Source organism: Haliaeetus leucocephalus, unplaced genomic scaffold (genome assembly GCF_000737465.1).
Source record: "Haliaeetus leucocephalus isolate CR32 unplaced genomic scaffold, Haliaeetus_leucocephalus-4.0 Scaffold646, whole genome shotgun sequence".
NCBI lineage: Eukaryota > Metazoa > Chordata > Aves > Accipitriformes > Accipitridae > Haliaeetus > Haliaeetus leucocephalus.
This window is the reverse complement of record NW_010973082.1, coordinates 3,633,171-3,653,686: the sequence shown is the minus strand read 5'-3', so window position 1 is coordinate 3,653,686 and position 20,516 is coordinate 3,633,171. Positions and strand designations below refer to the sequence as shown.

The 20,516-nt window shown below is 37.9% G+C and overlaps 1 protein-coding gene across 1 annotated transcript in view; it reads right to left on the bottom strand.

Moving 5' to 3' along the window:
* Positions 1-20,516, bottom strand: part of SMURF2 (SMAD specific E3 ubiquitin protein ligase 2) — a 58,711-nt gene that overhangs the window by 26,182 nt on the left and 12,013 nt on the right. The window contains exons 2-3 of the mRNA XM_010578619.1: positions 8,915-8,953; positions 7,207-7,315 (exon numbers count right to left, since the gene is read on the bottom strand). Coding sequence (XP_010576921.1) covers positions 7,207-7,315; positions 8,915-8,953 — 148 coding nt within the window. The remainder of the gene's footprint in view (positions 1-7,206; positions 7,316-8,914; positions 8,954-20,516) is intronic.

The window sequence follows — 20,516 nt, the reverse complement described above, 5'->3', positions numbered from 1 at the left end:
AAAACTGATCAAACAAACTCAACCAATACATCTCCCCCATTGACTGAGACTTCATTGGCTTTAAAACATCTTAATATTTTCATAAAGATAGAAATGATACTGTCAAGGTTGGCAAACCAAACAATTGAACTAACTGTCATGGCTTAAAATTGTAGCTGTGACCAGGTAAGTTCTCAATTAACACTTCTGCCATTTTTCCTTTTCCAAAAAGCAGAACTTTGACAACTTCTTTTTCCCACCTGCAGACAGGGACTGACCCAAGAAGTAGAAGACAGAAAAGCCTAATTTTAGGCACATACCCATGAGCATGGCTTAAAGTAACCAGTGCACATTTGAAACAAACAAACAAAACACAAACTTCACACAAAAAAAACCCCAAAGTTTTTTGAATAGTAAACTGATTGCATAATATAGGTCAGGTTTTTGGCCTTACAACCTTGACAATGCCAATTTTGCGTAAAGAAACGAGAGATGAAGATGGGTATTCACGTGCACATTTGCAGTCTACAATGTTTCATGTACTTAAAATAAATTCTTATGAAAACAAGTTAGGTGCACTTAAAAATAAAGACTTATCATGACCTGTCTTGAATTTTCCAGTTTTCCTTGTTGCTTTAAAAAAGTCAAAGGTATATGGTTAAACACAATTTCATAACAGAACAGTTTGAATAATATGTAGAACAGCTGAATATACAACACACTTTCCAAGAATTACTGTAACATTTCAGGGTGAGGTTCTCCTGGTTGAAATGCAGACAGTAAGCCATCCATACCAAACAGGTGAGAACTTCTATATTACTACTGTAACCTACTCTGATTTTTGCACCAGAAAACCTGGCTGATTCACACATTTAAAGGAAGTAAGCAAGACAAGCTGCATTTTCCAAATAAAAATGTCTTTTTTTTTCCAAAGGAAGAAAAGAAATAGTTCAGTAACTGCTAGTTGTCTTTACAGCAAGATGTTTCATCTATATTTCTGCATAATTTGAGGCATGAAAATACATGGTTGCATTTAGAGAGTGACGGTAGGACAAGCTGACATTTCCAATTCATTTGGTGGATAAGTTACATTTGTTTTACATCATCTGGCAATAAAGTTCCAACATAAAAGCCTGAGCTAGGAATTTTATTTTGTTATTAAAAAAGAATGTTCCAGAAAATAAAATGAGTAAGTTCAAAAAACCCCTAAACAACACACCAAAAACACCCAGAAACAAAAACCATGAAAATACCATTTTGTTGGATGCCTCTCTCTTCCTCCTCATAATTAAAAGTTCTTGGAGTTTTTGTGTTGGTTGTTTTTTTTTACTCTACCCTATCAGTAATATCTATTTCACAGCTTCAGTACTTCAACAGAGATAACAGGATTAGTATTAATGAAGTGGAAACCTGGAAATTCAATTTCCATATACATTTTGTTAACTCCCATATTTCCTGAATCTGTGAAATTAGGGCTCTGCGTAAGAATTGTGTGTTTGGAAATTTTAAGAAAAATGCCTACTCTTAGCACTTCCACTGCTAAACAAAAATCAAGTATATGCCATACTGGAAACCTCTAAAATATTTTAATGAAATTTTAAAACACAGAGACAATTGTTACTTTCTCTAAATACAATTATCTTTGCCAAGGTGGTATTTCCTTCTGAGCCAATATACCACTCAGGAAGGTTTGGTATCAAGTGACTTTTCATCCCCATGGCATTTTCCCTGAAGAGTTCAGCTTGGTAGAGAAAAGCAGAATGAAGAAAGTGGAAAAAAAAAAAAAATCCTGAAAAAACACACCTCTTCCTGATCACAAGCCAGATGTAGTCCCTCCAGAAAGAGAAAAATGCAACACCAAGAGGTATGAACCCAGGCTTGGAAGCCAGGAATTCCCTATTTCTAATCCGTGCTGTCACATAGACTCTTTTTATGACCTGGAAAATTTACTTACTTTGTTTCTCCACTTTCCCGTTTCTGAAATTTTTCTAATATAATGGTAGTGTTATGCTTTGAGATATCCACTGTTTTGAAACTGGGGGAGAAGAGGGTGTGAAGAGACATAATGAAAAATATCATCCCGATTTTTAACTCTTCTCTCTTCCTTCACTCTGACATTGCTGTCATCTCTGGTAGCAACTGCAGGGTGTTTGAACCTCTGGGATGGTCAGAAGAGAACCACCCAGAGGCCGTGGCTTAGACAGGAACACAGCACAGACACGTGGCACTGACTGCCTGCTCCTTTCTCCTCCCCAGTGCTACCCAGCCCAACGTTGAGCTGAGCCTACAAGACACTGTAAAAGCAGCTGCACCAAGCAAACAGCAAGCAAGGTGGGCTTTTACTCCAGATGTTCCTAACAGACCCACCTAAGAAATTCAGCAAAGACTTGTACGCCTGATGGGCTTGAGCTGGAATGGCCAGATCTGATGATATGGGCCAAACGTGACCCAGAAATGCTTTCACTCTAAATGCAAAGGGCATCAGCTTCATCAAACTGGTCTAAACAACCACGTCAAGAAGGCAAAGCTGTTGCAAGGAGCTGTTTGACGGCTCTTTAGGAGTCTAATCTAGGATGGGATTGTCTAAACCAGCACTAAGCAGAGCTGTTGCCTTCACTCCCCCAAAAAAATCCAGGATCATTAGCAATAACTAGGCAAAGTAGAGTTGGAGGGTTGGAGGAGAAAGGTGATTCTGCCAGGGCAGTGCAGGGGCTCGAGAACGTGAAGGCACCAAACAGCACTAGAACCTGCAGCGAGGAGATTTTGGGAAGAGGAGGAGTTGCAGAAATTGGGTGACGTTACATTTGAGAGGTATAACAAAGGAGAGCAACGAGTCCATGCTAATGCCTAGGGGTGCACATTTGAAGGGCACGGAGTGAAGATGGGACCAGGACTAGGTTTTGGTGGAGATCATGGTACCAATATCTTTTAGAGATAAATAGACCATAGGACTTGCTACGCGTTAAGGGCAGAGGCTGCTGAGGAGGGCTGGAGTAGGCACAGGTGAGAGTGGGAAGGCTGTAGGAGAGATCTATGCTATCACAGAATGGAAGAAAGGGGGAGGAAGAGAAAAAGGGGATTTGTTAAGTTTCAGAACTGCTGGTTTAGGTGGTGTTTAAACGCTTTGAATGCAAGAAGGTCTGTAAATGTGTTAAGTCTGGTTATTCAAAGCTTTGAGGAAAGGCCTGAACAATAGGGAAAACATAAACAAGACTGAAAATAAGGAAGGGGAACACATCCAGGGCAAGCATGGTATTTTACTGACATTAAACTGTATCCAGACAGCAACTATTCGGCAATTTCTTTCTGGAAAGCCTCCCAGATTCCCCCCCGCCCCCATCTAGGCTGAAGAATCTAAGCAACTAACTAATTCAGCTGCTTCCTTTCACACAAATATCTGAATTAAGAACCATGTAAGGCAAAAGCAAAACCTTTTTTGTTCTTTGTAACGCTGCAAGTCTTTTAAAAAAAATCTTATACAACAGAGTATCTATTATGCTGAATCAGGTTAGCAAGCCACAAAATTCCCTTGGAATTAGCAACTTAATTCAGACAGTATTGCATAAATACATCACAACAGATCCATCTTACTGTGCTATTTGCATATGCCATCACATGATACACGAGACTGTTAATTAGCAGCAGTGTTAACCTGCTATACAAATTCCAGGCGGGGGACACTTCAATCAGCCTAACACAGCCAAGAGACAGTTTTACTGCACATAAGCCTATTACAGTTATTTAAAAACCAACAGAAACCTTCATGCTAGGAAAAAAAAGCAGGATTTTTCTTTTATAAAATTCTATATAACGGCACCTTCCTCTGGTTGATTTCCTACACTGTGTGGTGGCAGGAGCAGGCAAGCTGCCACTGAGACTCCATCTGTTATCCTTGGTGTGCAAAGCATTTCCTGTAACAGTGGAAGCGTCATAAGGCAGAGACTAGTGTTCCCATGCAATGGTGTGTTGTTAGGGTAAACATTAGAAAGTTTAAAAACCCTACTATTTTCAAAGGATGAGAAGACAGATTAAGTTCTGTAATCTATGAGGTTTGCCATCAGGTGCTTAGCAGTAGGGTAGTTACTATTCCTATTATTTTTCTGTGGGGTTTTTTTTTTTTTTCAAAAGTAAAAGTTAATATCTGGTGCAGCGGAAAAGCTGAGACCTGACGCCAGGTATATTACAGTAAAAAGTTACCTTATGATAAAAGCCAGGGAGTAAGTTGTCGTATCAAAGAGATCTGATCTTTTGCTGCTGTTTTAAATAGGAACTGAAGACTAGGTGAGTGATGTTTATAAATGGAAGTAAATTTCTGTAGAGTAAGGAATAACAGGCAAGACAATAAAAGGGGTTAAATGATTATGAAGAAAATTTTGAGAGGGAAAGGATTATTTTCAAATTACAAGGCCTGACATAAAGCGAAATTTTACTTCGAATTAGGAATGCTGTGTATTCTTCTGTCATCAGGGAATTCAACTGCCAGAATCAAACGAAGTAGTTTTCCCTACAGGACAAGTAATTGTATTGAAAATAATATCCTAACTAAACAAAATCTAGGTTTTTTTAGGGATCTTCTTCCCAAAAAAGAAAACAAACCAAAACCAAAAAACCACATACACAAAAAAAGTATTTCATGCAGGTCTAAATTCCTTGGGACAATCCAACAAGAGATGCCCCAAAATCTGCCTGAGCAAAACATTCTGCCAGAAACCCCATTTCTCTCTCTGCTTTTTATATGTTGTGGACTGCAATCACAGTCTTGCTTCAAAGCTAAGACAACTACAGTATCCAGATACAACTATGACTTGTTCCATAGAACAACGTCAAAATACTTTCTCTTCATCCTTCCTTCAAAATTATAACCAGAAAGGAATTTTTTCTAAAGATTTTACTATTTTTTTCCACTACTCTCGTTCCATATTAACATCCTCCCTCATTTCCCATGTCCTCTGCTCCTTCTATTCTCCAGAAGGCAACCAAGTCTCCAAGTCATTAGCCCATGAAGCACTTGGCATCCCTTAAGAACCACTCCTGTCAACTGCTTACTTGCACTGTCACCACAGCACTTCAAACACCAAGACACTGGCAGATATTGGGGAAGACGCAGGGAACTGCTGACATTTGCAACGCAGGATTTAGTAGCAGACAACTGCCAATGATGGCCTACCATTCCTTCTTCAAAAGTATCCCTTCCCTAACCTGCACAAAGATTACAGGAAGGCTTTACACTCAGTCATGCTGGCAGCACTTTCCACCTTACTCTCCTTTTATCCCTGTAAAGCAATGCATTAATGCTCATTAATGGAACCACCTAACTAAATAAAAGTCTGTGCTCACATTTCAGGGACTTTTCTTTAGCTCTTGTCTGTCAACTTCAGTTCCCGTCAGCAGCAGGAGAGCATCGGTGGTAATCAGGGGATGCACCTTGTGGTTCAGCTTCATCCAGCGCAGTGGGGTTCATGTACGCTAAGACCATTTCACGAAGGAAACCGCAACACAGCAAGTGGGGATGATCAAGAGACTCCCTACAAAAGCTCACTCCTGATGCAAGCTAACAAGCTAATGCAGTCACACCGTTACTGACCCAATGCAACTCAATCAGCAAAGATTACACGCACTTTTTTTTCCCCTACCAGCTACCTTCCTGTGGGTTAAGTGAATTGAATCCATTTACCCAGAAGCCAGATGGAGCCAGGGCAAGAGAAGCAGCATGAACACATGCAGTAAATTGGGAAGGGGGTTGAAGCAGGAGAGAAAGGGGGCTTTCGATTTTTGGTGGCAGCAAGCTGCAGTATCAGTGCAATCTACTCTCAAATTTCACCATTAGGACGCTGCGCTGAGTATTAACTGCTGGTGGGGGGAAAAAAAAAAAAAATTGTTCGAGCTAGATGGATGGTCAACCTTGAAGAGGACGCAGAAGGGCAGAGGTCTGAAATCTGCATTCTAGATGAATCAACATTTTGACTGTTTTAATAAAATTAAGAAATCAAATTAACTTAGAATTCTTCAAATATGAAGAAGAGCCATTCCTTCTACATGAACTTAAACTTGTTTTATATCCATTTTTCTAATGAATATGAATTAGTCTCACATGCAGAATCTAAGCTTGGACTGAGTTGGAATAAAACTATAAGGATATAACTTTCCTCAGGGAAAGTGCTATTATTTCACTAAACTGCCAATGATATTTTGTTAAGCAGTAATAAAAATGTTTTGTACACCGCACTAAAACATAATGAGCAATGACTTCACATATTTAGTCTTGGATATTCAAATAATGAGTAGGTGAAGACATCACTTTAAACCAGGCCTTCCACATTCTGCTGAAAGACCTATCAAGCTGCTTTTCTTCACTGGGAAAAGGGGACACAAGAAATTCTCTGTTACTAACACTTGATTTGCTCTATGTTTGGTGATGTCCAAAGCCAACATAAATATGCTCAAGCAATTTCTAATAATATAGATAGGAAATGGAGCCACGGGAAAAAAAGTTAGAGATCAGAACAATGCCTTAGAAAGAAAGGAGAATACAATGAGGCAAAACTGTTCACTTCTCCTCCTCATCTTCCATCCCAAGGAAAAAGATAAGGAAAAAGATAAAGAAGGATAAAAGACAGGGAAAATAAAGCATGCACAAAGAAACCTATATAAGACATAAAAGCTTTAATGACTTACGTTATACAGAATATTCTATGCTTTAGAAAGACAGGAGAAACATTACATATACATGCCATACTGAAGATATTGCTCAAAAGCACTGAAAGATGCTCAAGTGATGATAACAACGGAACAATTTATAGTGAGAAGAACATTTGGGACAGAAAATGACATAAAGGTGAGAAAACTGAACAAGAGGCTTACAGGAGAAAAGACACAGTAGCACTGCAACAGACAAAAACAGTGTGAAAAGAAGAGCGGTTTGAGGGAAATATTGTCAATTTTTTGCTACATTTTACAGAAGTGTTAACATGAAAATATTACAATAAAATAATGCTATAGTACATATAAAGCATGTTGCAGACATCATCACTAGAAAACCAAGTGTAGTGTTTAGATTTTGAGGGAAATGAGAAAGTGGTATTTTGACACATGCATTTTTCACTCAAACTAATAAACTCTGGGATATTTTCCAAGCTGTAAATAGGACAATATTATGAACATCTGACAATGTCTGTGTACTTTAGAGGATTTCACTTCAAACCTTTGGTTATCACTGTTACCACCTACAGGTCATAATGCTGATTCCATTTTGGATCAAGTGTATTCTTCACAGTATCTGTAGAATGGCATTGGCCAGATCCGTCCACCACAACCTTAGCAAATGGATCAGGAAGTCCTAAGAGGAGGAAAAGAAAAAAGCTAGCAAATGGATCAGGATGCTTTAAAGTCCCATATCATTGCACTTTTTTTTTTAATATTTTATTTGAAGTTGCCTTTTAGTCCGAAATGAGAGAAATAGCAATTTATTTCACTGATACAGATCAAGAAAAAGTTACGCAAGTCAAACATGTTGGGGAGAAAAAAATCTGAACACCTTAATCTTCCTAATTCTGAAAACCTCCTAATACTGAGTAAATTCTCAGTATACAAAGAATTCAGCAAAAGGCAGAGAAAACAGATTAACATTCTTCCTATTTTTAAGATTCATTATAATCATGATTTTGGTTGTTATTGGTACTACAGGAAACCATCTATAGCAGATCATTCTCGCTTTTCAACTCCACTTTGTCTTCTGCTAGCTTTCTACTTCACTTTCTGCTAGCTTAGTACCTCAAAAACACTCAACAGGCTCAGCTGATCAACAAAAATCATTACAAAGACGATGCTGGGCTACACAGCTGAGGACGGGAAAGAAGCAGGACCAGAGCAGCCTACAATTAGCTCTACTGCAACTGCTATTCTAACCAACCTATTAACCGACACCAAAAGGGATGGTCCCACCACTAATGCCCCTAGTCATGCAGTCCTATCCCTTTTTCCCCTCATACTAATTCCTCCCCTCATCTGAGTCCCCAGTGAGTCAGCTGAAGGAACTAAGGTGGTGAAACATTATTCACATTTTCTGTAGCTCAAGTTTTGTACCAGTTCCACTTGCTCGGGTGACTCACGAGTCAAGCAGCAGAGTGGCTCAAGACAAGTGTCAGACAAGCATGTGGGGATAAAGGCAAAGCACGTGAGGAAGGGGAGGAACAGGAGCTTGTGAGATTTGCGCTTCAGTACAGAAGTGCATCACAGATTTCAAGTCTTGAGGGGTTTTTTTAGGCATTATTAAACTGTTAAACACCTGAAAACTTGCAATCAATACAGAAATCAAGATATAAAGCAAGTTTTAGAAGTATCACAAATTACAATAAATTTCTCTATCATCCCTTCTTCAAGTTCTTCCCAAAGTTCAGGTCTGATCTTTCAAATTCTTCCTACTCCCACGTGGGAGGTGGCAGGCAGGTGATCTGTGTGTGCATGCCTACACAGCCAATAACATTCCTTTCTGCCTCCTTCATCTACCTCTTAGCACTTCTTTCAAAACATTATTAAAATTCATTAAAATATAATTTCAGAGTAGGTGAGTATTATGACAGGATTATTAATAATTAAGATGTACATCTGTCTGCTGGACAAAAAGTTCTTATATGAAAAACATTTTAATAAATATGTGGCACTAATTGAAAAACATGTAATTTGTCTGAGAGAGAAAATTTGTTTCCCACTCCCACCAAAAACAGAGAGAGTGTGTCAGTGTTTTAATTATTATGTGTGACAAGTGTCACTTAAAAAAAATGAGAAGCCCTGAAATAAAATGGTGTGAAAACATCAAAGCCCCCAGCCCCCTTAATGCACATATCTTAATACAACGATCATGTGCAAACACTGATGTACAGCACCTGCAAAATATTTATCCCGTCTATAAACAAATAAAACTTTAACAGCTACTTACGGAAAAAATCCTTTTTCACCAAGTTTTTTGCACACAGTACTGTAAGAAAAACAGAAATAGAAAATTAAGTTACTGATTCCCAACTTTTTAAAAAGTTACTTTACCTGTCCAGCATTCCAGAAAATCCTGCTCAAAATAAAATGAATTAACATAAATGAATTGTGCTCCTACATCATTTATATTGTCATGTAAAATAATTCCTGAAAGCTGAGCCAGAAGTGTCATCTTTTGGCAATTTACCTTTAGGTAGGTTATAGTGGAAGTGATATGGTAGTGTTTTCCTCAGGCAATAGTTTCACATGCAAATTTTTTTTTTTTTCTCAATGGTTTTCCCAACTCTGTGTTTACCTAGTGAGGAAACTGGACCATTTCTAACTAGGTCACCATACAGTGGCACAAACAATTGCGCCAGTAAAATTAGTGCTGTTACACAAACAGGGTCTTATGCTCAGTTCCACAGACCAGCAAAAGCTTCCTTGACCGTAAAAAATAGTGCATTAGGCAGGCAGTCCAGGCTTTTCTGTTATCCTGTGGGGTAACTAAATAAAAGATTTTACCTGAGAAACATTTGGGTGGACTAGACCAACTTCAATGCCAGTTTTGATGGCTCCAAAGATATGTTTTATTTGTAGAAGCTGATGATTGTTTCAGGCTTTCTTGTTTAAATTAAAAGGGAGGAACACTTGCGTTTGTTTTCCCCTTGGTATTTTTAGTTGACAATCTCATCGGAGAACAGAGTAGATTTAAATAAATAAATAAATAAATAAAAGGTCAAAGGGGACAAATTTCATATAAAGATGCCAAGGTACACACAGAAGACTTCTCACAAAATGCACCACTGTTCAACGACATAGGCTTATCTATTATCACAGGTTTAGTAAGCAGGAAATACTAGATTCCCCTGTGAAACATTAAAATATTTACTGATAACCCAAAAGGATTCTTGGGTATTAAGTTAATGTGTGAATTCCCACAGCTAGTACAAAAAATAAAAAAAAGTGGGGGTGGGGAAGAGGTATTTGGTTGGAACCAATGCTGCAGAAGACTCCTCAGTGTATGATTCCCTTGGATGTTTTTTCTATGAGATCGCCAGTATTTATTACTACCAGGAAATGCAAAGACAAAAAAGTGCATCCAATAATCACATCCCACAGACACCACCTAAAACAAAACAAAATTGGTCATGCTTTCCCCCCTAGAATATTCTCAAACTGATCCTGCAGGGCTACCGATTCTCCAATTTCTTTTACATAAAAATACTTTTAAATAAAAGTAAACTGAGGTAGTCCATGAGCACTCTCATGGAGATTTCCACGGTCAGGGCAGAAAAGCACTATCCTGAATAGTTCTGCATGCTAGCACAGTCAAAGTTACATATTATTCTAAATCAATGGAATTAATGTTTTCCCAATTTTTATGTTCATAAAGATGGGTGATTTTAGTGAAACTGCTTTCCACGGGAATTCAGCACCGTAAAATGTAGGTAAAACTCTACTTGGGTCTAATGAGTTTTGGTCCTCCATAAAACAGAAGGGGACACCTATTAATGACTACAGGTAGTCATAAAACAATCCCCTGCACATTGACATATACCACAGGAAAGGTATATATAAGCTCCCAGGGAAGTTTCAGCATATTAGTTTGATGCAGAGGGGTGCTAATAACAATACTGTTAACCTGAAAAAAATTGCCTGGTTCCAGGTGGTTATTAGTTTTGGGTTTTTTTAGAAAGATGATAAAGGTAAAAAAAATTGTTTCTCTCCGTTCAAAGACATAATGGTAATCCTAAAGCAGAGCTCTGTTTAAGGGATTTTCACCCAGTAATTCCACTGTAAGCAGTCAACAGTAGTAAAATACTAATAGAGAACCAAACATTTCAGGTATTTCTGATACCTGGAGTTCAAGCATGTATAGGAAACAGATTGTCACATCACCGTCTGCTCCACGAAACATTCAAATAAAGTCCTCAGGATGGTGTAATAAAAACCCACAGTTACTAAAGACTTCCATGTGCCCAGCAATTTAAAGTCTACTCTATCCATACAATTGATAACAACTTAAAAGACATTTAAAGGAACAGATAAGACAAACTTAGAAAAATGCTTCTGCAGTTCCTTAAGATTTTATTACACCAAGAACATCCTCAGCCTGAGCTGTCAACAGACACCACTCACCCAAGAACTGAAAAAGGTTACTGCTCATCTGCCACCTTTCATCTATTGGTAAAAAACTTAAAGTAAAATAGATGCTTATATAGATGGCCACTTTTTAAAAATATCTTAAAGGATATATTTATTTGCACAATTTCACCCATTACAAGAAACGGGAAGCGTCAAGTGAAGCTGAAGGCTTTAAATCCAACAGTTCAGTAAAAATTCATCTATAGCACAGTGAGCCATACAGTATGTTCCTGAAATTGTATAATGTCCAGAATAAGATGTTTGACTAGTCTTTTGAGAGAGAAATTGCAAGGTTAACTAACTATAAACACTTCTTTTCAAAATATTAAGCAAGTCTGCCAGTGCAATTTAGCCGAAGTCTCATTTTTATAAGATTGGGCACATGCACAACATACAGACTAATAGCCGTTTCCCCAACAATTAGCCATGAGTGAACAAACTAATATTTTTGGCTCAAGATTTCCCTCTCTAGTAACCACATTTAAGGAAAGTCACATGTCAACCCACTCTGGCTTTATCAGGTTAACCAAACAGGAGAGATGCTGAGAAATCTTCCATTAACAACACCCTCTCTGCCAGGTATTTCTAGGTGAAAAAGCCCAGGTCCCAGGAGCATCAGCTCAATTCTAAGTGAAACAACCTTCCGCCATGCACAGAGCTCTAATCTACCTCAAGACTTTTTTTGGACAAAACTTTTCCCACTGGTGGGAAAAGTACCACATTTTATGCTCCACTTTTCCAACAATTTCAACACTGTATTAAAACCTATTCTGAATATTCTGATAACCAACTGATTAGTAGTTCCTTGAGAATAAAACTAAGGAAGTTTGGTTTCCTATGGATTTATGTTTTATGGTTGACTGAAAGCTATAGCTGAGGCTTTTCCCACCGGTAAGGCATTTAGACAGACACTCTCCCACGCAGACTCTCCAGTGGTCTAGCAACATGGGATCTCTCGCAGCAGCTTTTTCCTCTCATTTCAGGTCACTGCTAGGGTCTCCTCTTTATCCAGGCAACAATCCGCATAAAACTCATGGCACTTAATTATCTTTGAGGCCTCTATCCTATGTCAAATTTGAGCTAAAGATTCAAAAACCAGAAAGAACCATAGCAAGATTTATTTTCTTTGACAAAGCCAAGTTCGAATGCTGATGGTTCTGGACCCAAACCCACATCATCATCAGATCTGTGGAGTTGCACCATTAATAGATCCTCTAAAGGCACAAAGGCACTGAAGACGGTTATTTTTTATTTCTACGTTCTTGGTTTAAAACACTTTTTATTAAAATTATTTTTAAACAAAAAAAAAAGTTAAGCTATTTACATTTGCACTGAAGGTTTCCAGAAACTAGAATACAAACCAATGCCTGTATATATCGACATTAGTTTGGGGAAAAAAAAAAGGGGGGTGGAGCATTGTACCATAAGTGCATCATCAAAAGACATTAATGGCTTCTAGTACACATATGTAGATAAAATATTTATTACAAAGTATCAATGAGTCAGTGGATAGCTATGTTTTGTATTTATTACGGACTTCCTGGGTAGTCTACAGAAAAGAGAACATTAATATTCCAATATGAAGGAACAATATATACGTGCCAAGACAAACATGCACATCAGTTTTATATACTATACGTTAAATATCTTTTTATCATGCCTTATGATCTCATTCTAACATACGCTACTCAGGTCAGTTCACAGACACCTAAAAACAGCATAATATTATAAGCTACCTAGTCTCCTTCCACGACTGCTTTGCTACACATAGTTCTCAAATACTCAAAAATAGGAATTAAGTGAATCATGTTTGCCAATTTCCTTTTTCTGATTTGTTACTCCAATGACTGCCAAAGAATGGTTTACTGAAAAACAATTTAACTATTGCAAGTAAATGCAAAATATTTAATATCCCCAAACTCCTGTAATCTAATTTATGTGTTAGCTATTAAAATTTACATGCAATTATAAAGAGGGATGAAATAATTGTTTGAACCCACAAAAAAATTGAAAGGAACTACTATTATTGAAAATGTGAATTTTATAGAAAGATAAATATTTATCTCATTTTCTGAATTCCTCTTACTCTTTTTGCTAGCTACTGAAGAACTCTTGTTACGACTGCTTTTTACTTTGGAATCACTTTTACAGAAAAATCAAACTTTTTAGGACATCAAACTGTTGTTATGGAAGGTACCCTATATTACACATTACCACTATTTGATATAAGTATTTAAAAGTATGTTTATTTCTGAATAGTAAGTATATCTATAACACAAGGTCTCCATACTGAAAGGGAAGAACAACATGAAGTGGAAAGGAGAGTGCCATTGTAGGAAGCTTGCAATGAAGACAAGTAAAAGTCATAAAGAGCTATGAGATTTCACAGAATCACCATATCTTAGAGATGATCTAAGAGTCTTCAATGATCCTATTCACCTTCAATGGCTGGATAACAGACCTAGGATGAGCGTTGAGGAGGAAACATTAAGAAAGAAAATGTTATCTGAATTTAAGGAACTTGGACGTTTAAGCGTAGTGATCTTGTATTCAACCCTCACAGGCATTTCCAACTTATATCAAACTGCTTATAGACAATTTGTTCACCACATTCCTTCGTACTCATAGGTACATTTTAGTGTTATGTTACCTGTATGTTTGTACACTCTCATCTGTTATAACGTGTCTCTTGATTTAATACAAATTACAAGGTTTAAGTGTGTTTGAACCCAGCAACACGAGGTATGAGCACCTCAGGGCTACTGTTGTAGACGATCACAACAGAAATATAGTGGGTTTAAAATATCTATACTAAAAAAATAATATTGCTTACACTATCTTAAGTAAAAAATTTTCACTGATACTATCAGTGAAACATACAGGAAGACAAGTAAGAAAATAAAAAGTAATCATAAATGTCCATGGAAGCAAGCACACCAGCTGAAGAAGAAGAAACACATAATCGACACAATTAAAACTCATTACGTGACTTAGCAAGAAAACGCCCTCCCATCTCATGTCAGACACCCATAACCAACCAATACTGTGTCAACAGACAGCCCCGAGTTTATAGGGGGAAGAAAAGGACTGGGTCCAAAGCTAAGATTATGTTTACTAATCTTCTGGCTTTTCACGTGTCATCACCATAGAAAAACTAGTTCAGCCTTCTGAATCCAACCAACAGTTCTAACATTATAATTCCTGTTGGTTTTTTTTCTTTCCCCAAGGGTTTTTCTCCAGAAAAAGTGCTTGTTCCAGGACATATATAAGACATGGGATAGCGAGGAGAAGGACAGGCTGCCTATCAATTTTTACCACAATAGTTCATTTTGAAGACAAGGCTTTCTTCCCCCTACAGAAACACCATCTTTTAATGAAAGCCATTAGCATTGCTTTTTGTGATCAGATCCCAGTTGTTTGCATGTAATACGCAGCGCAATACAATCACTAAAATAAGTCCCAGCTGTAGAAACACAATGCTATGCTGTTGCTAATGTGTGTTGTACTGATAATGAATGGTCGTCTATGCTTTAATCTGAATAAAGCTCCCAACTGCTCTGCCTCTCCTTGCCAAAAATTCCCCTTCCTCCTCCAGACTGTGGTTGCATTCCTATTACACTGCTGATTGGAATGAGCCTGCTTGGGGGAGGGAGAGGGAGGGAGACAAATGAACGCACACACAGGCCCCTCCTCGCCTTCGGATGGCTGCCCCTGGGACCCAGAAATTGCTTGGGGTGTTTGAACCAATGGCTGACACGACGTACTTTTCTCCACGTTGTATAAAACTCTTCATAAATTTACTTATTTATTTTAGAACAACGACGGGCAAACAGCACACCGTGCACAGGTTCCAGCAGGATAGCTCAATACTTTAAACATTTCTAACAAATTCCTACTGTTTTCTTCCATTGTTGGCACGCTACCGAGAAACTGAAATTTTTCTGCCTGCATTCCCTCCTTGGACCTGCCTAAATTCCCACATGGGGAGATATAAAACAGGAGGTCTTCAACTATTCATCAAACAAAGAGCTGTAAAGTAACGCCATACAGATTTGCAAATACAGCTGTTGAGGTAATAGCTTCCTCAATTAAGGTTTTGAAATAAAATTGTTTATCCCAACTGCTCACATTAAATTTGGTTTTACAATTAATCTCTCATGATTTTTTTCACTTTCATTTCCTGTCAATTTTCATTTCTGTTGAAAGGTGTTTTTTCTGCAGATGAACAAAGTGACAGAACATGATCATAAACTAAGAATTTACTTTCAGTTAATTAAATTCATGCATTTTAGAAGATTGCGATTGATTATTGTCAAGGAGGGACACACAAAGATAGGCAAACCTAACAAATACATGTTTTACAGGTGCACAGGGGTTTTGAGTAAAGAAGGTATTGAAACATGAAATGGATAAGAATGCTGCAGCTGACCATTATTCTAACCATGATCACTGATCAACAGGAGCTGGAGGGTTTCACACTGCACCTAACAATAAAGAGGCCTGCAGCTGTTCCTCTCTCATATCAGGTCTAGCAATCATATGGATGCAAGGTAGATCAGGAAGCTGAACTGGCTTAACAGAAAACTAACCTTCTGGGGAGATGGATTAGTTTGCCATTGGCTCCAAGAGCTGCGTTGACTTACACTGCAGTCACACCACCGGTAGATATAATGCAAAGGAAGTGGCAGAAGCACATGGCTGCAAATGAGGGAGGATTAGCCAGACTACCTTCCTGATGGCAACTTGCAGTTGCACTGGAAAAGTGCACTCCATACCCAGGAGTTTTTCAGCTCTAAAAACAAAATACACCCCCGCCCCCCAATATTTTCATTTGAATGCAAACAGCTCATTTTTCCTCCTGTCTGTTTTGCACTTGAGACATCTATTTCACTAAGATTTAAAAAAAAAAAAAAGTTAAAAAGCAGATTTTGCCATCAGGATACCAAAATAACAAGCTAACACCCTTCAGGTTTTCAGAGACACAATCTTAACCTTAAATGTTCAGATGGAGTTTTATTTTCTATTTCCCAAAGCACACTCAGAAGCACAGAATTAAAACACTGAAAAAAGCATTTCTCTTACAAGTATACACACAACTGCTCCGAGGCTGCTCTATTTTACGTACTGACAGCTGCTCTGAGTCTCACAAAGCACTAGAAATTTAGAATAATCTAACGAGCTCTAAACTAGTTAGTACCAAACATGTACAAACACGGAGGCTGTCATACCTTTCTCAAAAAGGTTTAATTATTTTCCCCAATACTTTATCTGAAATTCAGTGCTACTCAAATTAAAACTCCAAACACCACCCTCTTCTGGGACCAGTACAGAGGCAGCACACACCGAGACAAAGGTGCCATATGACATGCACAGGGAAGCCCAGTTCACCCAAGGACACCGGACAAACTGATGCAGATTTCAGACATACTCTGCTGGATTAGATTAAATGTAAACACTCTCCACCATTCCCTAGATCCATGGTTCTGCAGCAGGAAAGAGCTGCAGTGTAGGCACTGTCTTCTGGAGCAGCCAGGTAAACCTGAAACCACCATCCCTAGCTGTTTCATCTAGATACCTTTTTCTGATGTGAATTAGGAAATGCACAACATGATCCCTTCTGCCCTCAGAGCTATGGGAGCCAGGACAACTTGGAAGGGATGGCAACTTCTTCAACAAGCACAGCTATCTTACCATGTACACTTACAGTTCATACTGGTAGGAAACTAATTTCCAGTTCTCTTTCAGAATTATAAACCTAGTTTAAAGTTAATGCAAATTTAGAATCATGTACCAATTCTAACTGTCTTACTAGGAATATGCATTAGAACGATTCAGAAGTACTAATGAATTTTTAAAGTGCTATTAAATACTAACCTGTCAGGTTGAAAAAGAAAATTCAACACTTGTTCTAAGTGACATTTAAAAGCATTATTGCTAGGCTGATAGCCAAACACAAGGTAGACAGCTTTAAAATAAACTCCTAAAATATGTGTTAGGATAACCTTAGTCCTAGAAAAGCACCTGTAACCAGAATTTCCTTTAATAATTGTAAAAATTGTAAGTTGTCCCATGAACACATTTCTGCAAGTTCAACTTCAACACAAGCCAGATGCTAAATCCTTAATATACTGCATGTAAAATGAAACCCATTTCAAACAATCACATGCACCTGCTTATAAGCATTGTCAGTTGGAAATCTGTCTCAACAAATCACAATTATTCCTCTGGGACTAAACAATAACCTGCATTCAAGCACCAAACAGCAGTATGGACTACCCAGAAGTGAAAAATGTCCTAATAATGCAATATACTTTAAATCACTGCAAAATATGCCAGAAACTAACTTAGTAACACTACATTTTTTTCCTGCAGATTCACTGTATTAAATTCTGTCTATAAGATTAGGTTGTGCTTTGACTGGATTTAGAATTCTAGACCCATATTACTTGCATGTAATATAACTCATGGAGATTACAATTCAATACTAAAACATCATGCATTTATCACAGAAGAAATGTTAATAAAGATGCATTGCATCACTGAATATAAACAGTTAAGCCAATAAGTCATTCATCTCATGCAATAATAAAATTCTGGGACAGAGTCTCCAAGGCTATTTTAAATTCCCGTAAGGGGAAGATGACACGACAGCGACTCAAGACTCCTGCAGTCTGTGCCGGGGATGTCTGAATGACTTGTGGACATGGCCAGATGGAGTCTGCCTAGATTTGCCATGTTTAGACTCCTGTTTTAACATCACGATGTCTACTTCACAGTATTGTTCTACTGTAAACAAAAGGCTTCCCTTTCCACTTCTCCTCCCTTATTCCACTCCAAGCCAAAAGTAAAACAAAACACAAAACTCCCCACACCATTGAATTCTTCCTTCAAGCAACTAATGCATTCACATTTCCTAGATTCATTCAGCGATGGGCTTACTGCCACACACGTCACCAACTCTATTCATGCGTCCAGTTTATTTGATACGCCTGTCAGGAGGTAAAGGAAAGAAATTATGCTGCCACTTTTGCAATGAAGGTAGCAACCCTCCCCAAGTATTTCAAATCTTACCATGAAGTTTTACAAGTCCCTTTTATGGAGATCCATGTTTGAACCAGTGAAATGGAATATGTAGATGCAAAACCTTAAGTTGTTTTTGTTTTGCCCTTCTTTTTTAGCTATATACCAAATATGCAAATTAAATCTGAATGATACAGGATTAAACCATACCCATCAGGGATCTGTGTAAACTAGGGCTTCAGTCACAGCCTCAAACAGTAAAAAAGCAGCAGAAGTAACACGTGGGAAACTTAAAAAAAAACAAAGGCTATTGCGAATATTTGCATTTCCTGGTTTAGTGTGGATGGAGCCTCTCAGACCAGCCAGGATGTTTCTAATGCATAACCTTCATACACTAGAAATTCCACTTCACTTCTCCACCCTACTCCAAAATGGCCTAACCCTCGCATCTCGTCCATTTTTCAACATCTGAAAAACCACTACTGTACCATGAAGTCATCATAAATGCACCGCTTACAAAGACTGAATACTATGCTGGTCACTTGGGGTGGGGAGGGAGGGAGGAAACAGCATAGCTTTAATTTAGCAGCTATTAGAATACTAAAAAAAAAGTCAGCAGTCAAGATCAATTTTCAGACCAATTTCAAACTTATCTGTTCTGCTTCTCACATTTGTAGTAAGCATAAAATTGTATTCCAGTAAACAAAATCAGGGTGGGAAACAGAAATCCATTAAAGATAAATGAACTCACCAGCTTTGCTGTATGATCCTCTCAATTTTTTTTTATTATTTTATCATCCTGCAGTACTAAAAACATAACACCCATTTTAAAAAATTTTAAAGTAACATTAGCAAGGTTAACTAATCTCAAACCTTCAAACCTGCAGAGGTGTTTATTATATGCAAGTGTGAGTGAAGTAAACTCTATTACAAGTATTAACTCAATTATCCTAGAAATACAGAAATAAAATAGTATATAAGAGCTCAGGCAAAGAAAAGGGGATACTCTTATGAATCACTGTTCTAAAATCTTACCTCAATCCTTAAAGAGTTGTTTGAAATCCCAGCAGCTACTTTTTAACCAACACCCAGGTCAGACAGAAGTGATTAGTCCAAAATTATCAACTTGCAAAATACGTAAGAGAGCACAGGATTCTTCCTCTGAAGGATGGGTAAATAAAAAACATGGAAGTTTACCCATGTATTTCTCAACTTGTTTTGATAGGAACAAGGCAGGGGATGGGGACGGGGTGACGGGGGGAGCTAACACAAGAAACAAATTATAGCTCTGTTCCATCTGATGTATTTCATACACCTCTGAAAATGTGCTGGGGGAAAGAAACGCTAACCAGAAGCAGAGCCCTCGGATTTGTTTCACTGCAGTAGAACTCTCCACTGTCTGAATGATCTCTAGTAGAAGCAACAACAAAAGAAATTCATGATCTAATTACCAACCAGACAAAAATGCCCTGAATTTTAAAAAGGGCTTCAGACAAGAGGCACCTGCAACTAACCCAGACTCCTGGGTATCAGGAATTGTAGATACCAGCAGCTTTCCAGACTGCAGGACCACTGCCATCTCTGTCCGGACACAGTCACACACTTGATTTAAACAGGAAGTCTCAAAATTCTGTCTCCACTACAGACATGATCCTAGGGGACACTGCTACTGCTGGGGCTTTTCTGGGAAGAGGTGAAAGGAAAAGAACCACAAAAAAAAAAAAAAAAGACACACCGAAAGCATGCACATCATTTACCCTTCATGAGTAATTCTCATGCCACTCTTCAGCAAAATGCTGTAAATATTAGTTTTACCAACACTAACAAAAGGACTGTCAGCTGCTTTATAAGAAACAATTCCTAAAACACAACAGCAGCTAAGGTGACAACTTTCATTAGGGGGAAAAAAAAGTAATTTCTGGCATTTCAAATATATAACTTGAAATATTTGAGTAATTTTAAAAAAATAATTCCCTAATAAAATAACCTTAATGTTAAAGAGTTCATGACAATCATGATTTTGATACTATCACTAGCAAAAATCACTAATTAAGCATCTGCCCTTAATCTAAACTCCTAGTTCAGTACAGTTTTGTTTTACTACTACACCTGATGTACTGAAATCATATTATATGGGGGAATACAGATGAGTGATGTACTCTTTACATCCTTCTGCATTATCATCAATAACCACAACTTCAGACATGTATTCTGATCTGTCTCCCTGATAATATGTGGATCCTGCCTCTTCCTCCTTTAATGCAGTTGAGATATTTAAGCACAAAGTCCCTATATTTACTTTGGGGGGGGAAATTGGTTTTAGTGGAATGCTTTCAAATCTGGAAACTGCCTCTCTAGAACTTGACAGTTTGGCTTCTGCCAAAAAAAAAAAAAAAAAAAAA